The following is an 8,899-nucleotide window of genomic DNA, read 5'->3' on the forward strand; positions in this document are numbered from 1 at the left end:
TCAGGGCAGCTGCCGGTTTGGGTTCATGGGCCCCAAATGCCCCTCACACACGTATATATATGCGTATGAACACATTTCTGCTGGGGACCTCAGCCAGCCCCCGCCACCAAGGCAACCGGCCCCGTCCCCACGCAGAAAGGGGGCGGCTGCGAGGGGCTGCGCGGGCTTCGAGCGGGGCCACCGCGTGCGCCCTCAGCGACCGCGCATGCGCACACCGCCCCCCAGCTCCTCACACGCACACCTGCGCGCGCCGCCGCCCTTCTCCCCCTCTTCTCCCGCCTCTCGCGCCCTCCTCTGTGTCTCCGCGCCGCGCCCCGCCCCCCGCGAGGCTCAGCCAATGAGCGCCCGGCGTGGGGCGGCCGGCTGTGGAGGGAGGGGCGGGGCTTGTCCCTCCCCGCGGCTGCGCGCGCGGGCCGCCCGCGGCGGGGAGGAGAGGCGGCGCTCGCGCGTGCGCGCGGCGGGGGCGCTCGCCCGCTGCCGAGGAGGGGAAAGCCGGGGGCGCGCCTGCGCGTTGCGCCGCCCGCCCGCCCAGCGCCCGGCAGGGGGGCTCGGTGCGCATGCGCGCTGGCGCCCGCCGTCCCCCCCGTGCCCCGGAGGGGGGGTTGCTGCGCATGCGCGCCGCGCCGCCCGCCCCTCGCCAGCAGCAGCAGCGGCAGCAGGAGGAGGAGGAGGAGGCGGCGGCGACTCTGGCTGTGGGGAGCGTGAGGCAGCGCGGGCGCCGCTGGTACCCGGGAGCCCCAGGTCCGGCCGGAGGAGGCGGGAGCGTCCCGGAGGAGGAGGAGGAGGAGGAGGAGGAGGGAGCCTGAGCGGCGGCGGCAGGAGGAGGCGGCAGCAGGAGGAGTCAGCGCCCGGCCCCCCCCCCTCCCCTCCTCTCCCCCCGCTCAGTCCCGTTACGGCCCCCCCCCGCCCTCCGCGCTCCGCAGCCACCACCATGTCGGCGCCGGCGGCCAAAGTCAGTAAGAAGGAGCTCAACTCCAACCACGATGGGGCCGACGAGACCTCAGGTGAGGCCGCGCCGGGCCCGGGGGGCGGGAAGGGGAAAGGGAAGGGAAAGCAGGGAAGGGAATGGCGGCCTCCGCCGCGGCCTCCGCCTCGCCCCGCGCCGCACCGACCGCCATTTTCCCCAGCCCCGCGGGCCGCGGCCGGGCCGGAGGCGGGAAGAGCGCGGTGGCGGCCGGGCGGATGTGCAGGCCCCGGCAGCGGGAGGAGGAGGAGGAGGAGGCCATGTTAGCGCCCTTTTGTCTCCGCTCCCCGGCCCGGCCTCCTTCCCCAGGGGCGCAGGCGGGGCCGGCCCGGGGGGCGCTGCGGCCTCGGCTTGGAGCAGCGGGGACCCCCCCCTCAGCCCGCCCGGCCGCCTTGCTCCTTCCCCCCCCCCCCCCCCCCCCCCACTTCGCCTTCCCCCCTCGCTCGGCGGCCGCCGAGCCTCTCTCATTGTGCTCCGCCGCCGCCATGATGCTGCTCGGCCGCCTCCTGGGCTCGGCGCCGCCGCCGCGTGGTGCTGCCCCCGCCGCGCCGCGATGGAGCCGCCGCCGCCGCCTCCGGGGCCCTTCCCGGGCCGGCCCCGAGAGCCACGCGGTGCTGCGGGGGCCGGGCCGAGGAACCGCCCGCGCCTCCCCCACGTGCGATCGCGGTGGCTCCTCTCCTCCGGCTTTTTTTTTTTGTAACTTAATTAATTTATTTTCTTAAATCGGACGAGCAGTGCGGTTTCTAAGCGGCGGAGGAAGGGCGCGACGCGCTCGCCTGCCTCCTGTCCCGGCTCTCCGGTGCTGCGGGCCCCGCACGTGTTCGCCGCACCTGCGGGCTCCTCGGGGAGAGCTGGCTGCTGCCGCGGGCCGAGCCGGGCGGGGAGCTGGGAGCGGGGTTGGGAGCGAGCTGCACCGCTCCAGCTGCTTCCCGCTGCTGCTCATTCATCCCCCAGCACGCTAGGTAAACAGGCGCCCTTTAATCGAGAGCATTGCCAAGCGTTGTCCAGGGGAAGTTTTGCTGCGAAATTATCTGCCGGACCGTGACTTGGAAGGGGTTTTTTTACTCGTTTTCCTTACCCGACGTGCTTTTGAAGGTTTTTTCCTCATGCAACGTGCTTTTTGGTTTTTTGAAGGCGGCGCGTTCCCGGTTGTGTTGTTTCCATTGATGTTGCTGTCCCCTCTAAATTATTTAATGCTTCCACGTTCCTTCAAATCTGTTGGCCTTAGACATGCAACTTCTTCGTTACGTTCTTAGTACTAACTGTCGGGATTCGTTTACCATTTAAGTTGACTTGTAAAACTGTATAGAGGAATATGAGCTGGGATTTTTGGTGGTAAACTTGCTTTGATTCCTGTTTCGGGAAACTTGTTGGTGTTTCAGCCATAGTTCACCATGGAAGTAGCTGAGACTTTATGGCTTAGTAACACTTAAGACACTCAGTAGAAATATCTTTGAACTTCTAAAATAGATCTCTAGAAAAGGTCTGAGGAGAAAACTCCGAGTGATTTGTCAGACTTGAGAATTAAGGGATTTTGATGCATTTTCATTTGTTTTTCAGAAAAAGAGCAACAGGAAGCAATTGAACACATTGATGAAGTACAGAATGAAATAGACAGGTAAACATTAGAAAACTTGACAAGTTTTTAGTGGGAAGTAAAAGACTTTCAGTAATAAAATATTTAGTAAAGTAAGTGCTTGGTAGTAGTTCTCAGTGTCTTCAGACTCCCACATGATATACTTGTGTTCTGGTCTGATCAAATGTAACAAGTATTTGTGTAAATTCAAAAAATCGGAAGAAGTATCCTGATTTCTTGTTTAATTGTTTAAAGTTAAAAATGTAGAGCTTGAGCTTAATTTTTTAATGCACTGTGATAGTTTTGATAAGAGGTTTATTTCTCACTGCTTTCTCAAGTTAATTTGTATGCCGCTTTGCAAAAGTATTTTCACGTTTGTAAGCAGAACTGAAAACTTTGTTGAAAAAGTTAGCTTTATTATAAATCTCTATTATATATTTGAGTGCTTGTAGAATAATAGGTAGAAAATGTCACTGAAAAATTAGTTTCATATCCCCAAACTCTGTGGGTTCTGTGTCAGTATTTGCCTGTATCTTACCTCCACGTGCACTGTGCTACAAAGTGCAAGTGACAAGTGAGGCTCTGTCCCTGTGGAACAGTTGCAGTATCAGGGCTCTAACTTTTATAAAGCCAACGAAGTGTTAATGTCCGTAAGATTTTAATTGCGTGTGGTACTAAATTGCTTTTGTTATAGTCACGCTCATCTGCCCCAGAATTATAAAGGGCAGGCGATAGTTTTATATGCTGTCCATCTACAGGTGACTTGCAAACAAAACGCTTAAGAGGCTACTTAGCATAAATAAGGGTCTGTCCCGCACATAATGCTGCAAAACATACAGCGTGTTAAGAACACTTCATTAAGATGAGCGTGATTGCTTCTGGTAGTGTATTTCCTAATAGTGGTTACAGGTTTGGGTTTCTGTTTTTTTTGTTTGAGCTCCCTCATTTGTTGTGCGTGGCTGAGTAGTTTAATTAAATCTATTCAGTTTTAGCTAAGTACTGATGATACATCTTCAAATTTCAGTTCTCTCTCCTGAGGTTAACGTGGCTCTCTCTGTTACAGACTGAATGAACAAGCCAGTGAGGAAATTTTGAAAGTAGAACAGAAATACAACAAACTCCGCCAACCATTCTTCCAGAAGAGGTCAGAATTGATCGCCAAAATCCCAAATTTCTGGGTAACAACATTTGTCAACCACCCACAAGGTATATTCTTAATAGCTCCCTTTTTTTTCCTGTAAATTCAGTTTCCTTGCTTGTAACGCGAGCCTCTTGCGGTTCTTAGTGTTTTCTAGGATAGTTACTTGGCATTAAACAGAAGCTTATGGGTACATATGCAAACACTTCCTTTTTGTGCTAGCATGCGTCTTAAAAGCTTTTTAGCTCTTACATTTGTTAACCAAAGGAACACCTTGATCACTAGAATTCCGGTAGTTTTCTTCCTGTATTATAAATTACAAGCTTCACACTTTATCAGTTAATCGTCTCCTTTAAAGAAAAGGAGGATTCTGGTATTTTATTTTATTTTTAAATTTGGGGTGATGTCCTTAGGACTGTTGACAATGTGCTGTTTGCAAGAGGACAAAAAAACGAGTCCATATACTGCCTACATTGGGCAAACCACATCTGGAAATCTGTTTTAGAGAGAAGAATAGATAGATGCTGCTTGTTAATGAACTGCAACAAGCAAATGTAATGTTATCTCAGCAAAATCACAAAGATGCTAATAGTCTGTTGGCTGCTATCTCAAAAAATGGGCCACAAGAAGTCAGCTTGGACAAATGTGTTGCTTTTCACATTGTATATAATGTCAATTTCCTGTATTTTGTGTCCATGACACACATTTCATAGCTTTGTTAATGTGGGACTACTGATTTTATCCTAGTATCTGCACTGCTGGGAGAAGAAGACGAAGAAGCACTGCATTATTTGACCAGAGTTGAGGTGACAGAATTTGAAGACATCAAATCAGGTTACAGAATAGATTTTGTGAGTATATTAAATATTTCTTCACTTGTGACTTTGCTGCTGTTTTGAATGTAGCCGTATAGTGGGTTGTAGTTCGTAACTTAATCTCTTCAGTTACCTGTTTAGTATGAGATTTGACTTGGCACATGTATGCTTACGTTTGTGGGTTCTAACTCTTTGCTTTCAAACCTGCAGTATTTTGATGAGAATCCATACTTTGAAAATAAAGTTCTCTCCAAAGAGTTTCATCTGAACGAAAGTGGAGACCCATCTTCAAAATCAACTGAGATCAAATGGAAATCTGGGAAGGTACGTATCTGTGCATCTGGGAGAGATAATTGCTGCTCTACGTGATACTTTTGCTTTCATTTATGTTCCTTTTACTTTCTTCCTTTTTTTCTTAATTGCAGCTGCCTCTTCCCACTTTTCTATATATGTAGTTCATGCGAGGTTTGGCATACACCATTTACGTGGAGATCTGTAGTGTATTCTCTCGTTCAGTTGAGCACCACAATTAAAACAGTGAAAGTACAAGTACGACCAGATGGAGAGACTAACAAGTACTCTAGTTTGTCTCTCTTTGGAATGGATCTAGGCTGCATTTTGTTGTTTTAAGATAATTATGAAATTAGGAATTCCAAGGACAGTGGGGTTGGGAGGGGTGGGGCAGATAGGGGGTGTCTAATTTTTCTGTTTTTTCTTAATTTCCCTTCCAGACACCATGTCTTTAGAGAAGTAGCATCCACACAATAATGTGGGCATATCTGTTACCCAGACAGTATTCAAACCGAATTAATGTTCTGTAGTTTCTGTAATAGTTGGGAGCCCTTTCATTTTATCCTAAAGGTTTTGAAATTAGTATTTAAAAGTAGAACTGGGGGTTGCATTTAAACTGCTGCTTGTTTTGTCACCATCAGGACAAGAAAATCTTTTTTTCACTGAGAACTGGAACTTTTCCTATTGTACAGAAATCACAGTCCTGAATGAAGCAGCTGAATGGTCTTACAATATACCACAAAACTAATGTGAATTTTGGTACTATTCTTCATTAAAAAATAAAAGTCTATGTATGTTGTGATTCTATCAAGAAAGCAAACATTGGGAGTTTGGAGTTACCTTATGACCAAAGAAAGAATAGATTTAAATAGAGGAGAATTGCTTTCTTTTCAAACTTAGCAAACAGTGTTGCAAACTTGCCAAACTTCTGGGGTAAGGTGGTGGATGTATTTTCTTATGACCATATGTTTTAGTGGCTTGTGCAAATTTTTATTCACTTATTACAACAAATGGCCTTAAGACTTCAAAGCAGAAAATCTTGGGTTAAGATCACTAGGCGGTTCTTCATCTCGCTATTAAGTTAAGGACAGAGCTTAGAGGTGTGGAGCCTGAGTGTTTCTTAAATTATGAGTTTATGTAGCAGTTGTAGCATTTAACTACAATAACAACTCTTGGAGTAGCATTAAGCTATCGTGAGATCTTTTAAAGTTTAGCATTTCAGTAAATACTTGGCATACTTGGGCTTCCCTGTGGCAGGGAAACAAAGAAAATGCAAGATCCTGTGAATTTTCAGTATTTCAGTGGAAGGCATTAAAAGAAGCAGGTGGGTTTACTGCTGAGTGATACCTTTTGCTATTAGTCCTTTGGGTTCTAATTGTGTCTTTTAAGATTTGTCCCTGAAAGAGGGAGTAAGTGACTTCTTGTAGTTGTTGAAGCATGTATGTTTCTAAATGGTGCTTGCTTAAAAAAAAAAAAAAGGCAGGCGGGGCACAATGTAAATACCGCTTCTTTAGGGAGCTTCTCAACTTTCTTTTCAGGATCTGACAAAACGTTCAAGCCAGACACAGAACAAAGCCAGTAGGAAGAGGCAGCATGAAGAGCCAGAAAGTTTCTTTACCTGGTTCACTGACCACTCTGATGCAGGGGCTGATGAACTAGGAGAAGTCATCAAGGATGACATCTGGCCAAATCCACTGCAGTACTACTTGGTAAGTATAGCACTGCGTTGTTGCTCCATATCCACAAAAGCACTGCGCAGGTAAAAGCGAATTTGATCACTGTAGTTAATGTCACATGTGTGTCTTTAAGGTTCCTGATATGGATGATGAAGAAGGGGAAGGAGAGGAGGATGATGACGATGATGAAGAGGAAGAAGGATTGGAGGATATTGATGAAGAAGGAGATGAAGATGAGGGGGAAGAAGATGAAGATGATGATGAGGGAGAGGAAGGCGAGGTGAGCATTCAGCCTTTACCTCTTCCATCTCTGGTGTATGAGAATAAGAAATTTATGAGGGATCTTCTTGTAAGGATATTGAGCCATTGGTACAAAGGTAAAGTAGTTTTCTGTAAAATCCTTGACAGTTGTTGGAGGAGAGGAGCAAAACTGTTAGTGCCTTAATTTGTGGCATGGTTTCGGTGTAGTGATGATTATATTTGCGTACGTGAGACTTCAAATAAATAATTTTAGTGAACATCTTGCAAGGAAGGTGCTCCAGGTGATTTAGGATATTAGCGTCTGTTCTAGCTTAACAAAATTTATCCAGTGAACTTTCTAGCAAAATTTTACTTGTAAAAAGCTCTTGTTGATGCATTCAGTTCTGTCATCCTCCCACCTGTCGGTTTATTTTGGCTTACTGCCAGCTTAGCCAAGACGCTTTGGGTTCAGGAATTAGCAGTTTTCTGTAGCAGCAAGTGGGTTTCCAGAGACACCATTCAAGGTGTTGGTAACTTAAGGCTTAGCATTAGCATGTCTTTGTTTCTGGTTGTGGAGGTAGGAGGGCTGTTGTGGCACCAAACACGCTGTATGCTGAATAATGAGTTGTAGCCTAGAATATTACTAAATATTCTAAATATTCTTTCTAAAAATTAAATTTATGTTAATATTTCTAGTGATCTTTAAGTCAAGGTGATTTTTTTCTAATATGCCCGATGTGTTTTTCACTGCGACATCCAGTATTAACTGACTTTTACATGGATCGATGTTCATGGCAAGTGTTACTGTTCCTTAGTGAAGAGGGAGAGAGATCGTCATGAGTAATACTGTAGAGCTGTGGTCTCTTGGGTAGCAAAACATTCTGGCTATTGCATTTAAAAGTTCGTGCTATCTGAAGCTTTGTGATTAGATAATTTTTAATTGTTGCTTATCTTTCAACAGGAGGATGAAGGAGAAGACGACTAATTGAACACTGATGGATTCCAACCCCCCCCCCTCTTTTTACCTTTTTAATTTTTCTCCAGTCCCTGGGAGCAAGTTGCTGTCTTTTTTTTCTTGTGCTCAGTCGCCTTGTTCTCTTGAGGTCTCTTTTTCTCTCCTCTACACCATGGTTCACAATTTATTTTGGGGGAAATACCTTGAGCAGAACACAGTGGAAAAGAATCTACCAGTTTCTGTTTCAAGTTCATTTTTATCCCTTTCTGTCTCAAAACAAAAACTGTTTATGGAATCAACACACCATGTTCTGTGGGAAAAAAGAAAACCTTCTGCTCCCTTCACTCTGCTGGAAGCTGAAGAGTGCTAGGCCCCTGTGTAGTAGTGCATAGAATCTAGCTTTTTTCCTTCTTTCTCTGTATATTGGGCTCAGAGATTACACTGTGTCTCTATGTGAATATGGACAGTTAGCATTTACCAACATGTATCTGTCTACTTTCTCTTGTTTAAAAAAAAAAAGAAAAATAAAAAAAAATGGGGTTATAGAAGGTCAGCTGGGGTGGGTTTCAGATGTTTGGGTGGGTTAAGTGGGCATTTTGACAACATGGCTTCTTCTCCTTTGGCATGTTTAATTGTGATGTTTAACAAACATCCTCGCAGTTTAAGATGACACTTTTAAAATAAAATCTTCTCCTAATGATGACTTTGAGCCCTGCCACTTGATGGAGAATCAGAGCAGAACCTGTAGGATCTTATTTGGAATTGACATTCTCTATTGTAATTTTGTTCTTGTTTATTTTTAAATTCTTTTTTTTTGTTTCACTGGAAAGGAAAGAAAGATGCTCAGTTTTAAACGTTAAAGTGTACAAGTTGCTTTGTTACAATAAAACTAAATGTGTACACAAAGGGACTGGTTGGTCTTCACTGAAAGAAACAGTTGTAATACCCTGTTTTGACCTTGCTTATAGTTTCTTGGCTTTTTTGGGGGCATTTGGTCAGTATTTATGTAGTGCAATGCAACCTTGTGGTTCTGTGGACTGATAATCAGTTCGTTTAGGTTCCATTATTACAGTATTTGGAAAGTGTTTCATCTGGTAGCTAGTTCTGCACACTCCGTTTCTTGAATTACATAACTCTAAGACAAGGCTGTAGATGCATATATACTTTGGGTGAAGACAGACATATATATATTCATAATCTGCAAAAAGAAAAATCGTTTGATTCTTAGATATTTTTTGAGTAAC

At 46.0% G+C, this 8,899-nt stretch overlaps 1 protein-coding gene across 1 annotated transcript; it reads left to right on the forward strand.

The window, feature by feature from the left end:
• Positions 1 to 609: 609 nt before the first annotated feature.
• Positions 610 to 8,561, forward strand: SET (SET nuclear proto-oncogene). The gene is made up of 8 exons (XM_083807927.1): positions 610 to 1,004; positions 2,525 to 2,582; positions 3,604 to 3,746; positions 4,426 to 4,529; positions 4,704 to 4,817; positions 6,323 to 6,493; positions 6,594 to 6,740; positions 7,662 to 8,561. Exons 1-8 carry the CDS (start codon positions 932 to 934, stop codon positions 7,683 to 7,685), a joined length of 834 nt encoding a protein of 277 aa, XP_083664053.1. The 5' UTR covers positions 610 to 931; the 3' UTR covers positions 7,686 to 8,561.
• Positions 8,562 to 8,899: the final 338 nt, after the last annotated feature.

The sequence above is a fragment of the Anser anser genome (assembly GCF_964211835.1).
Source record: "Anser anser genome assembly, chromosome: 21".
NCBI lineage: Eukaryota > Metazoa > Chordata > Aves > Anseriformes > Anatidae > Anser > Anser anser.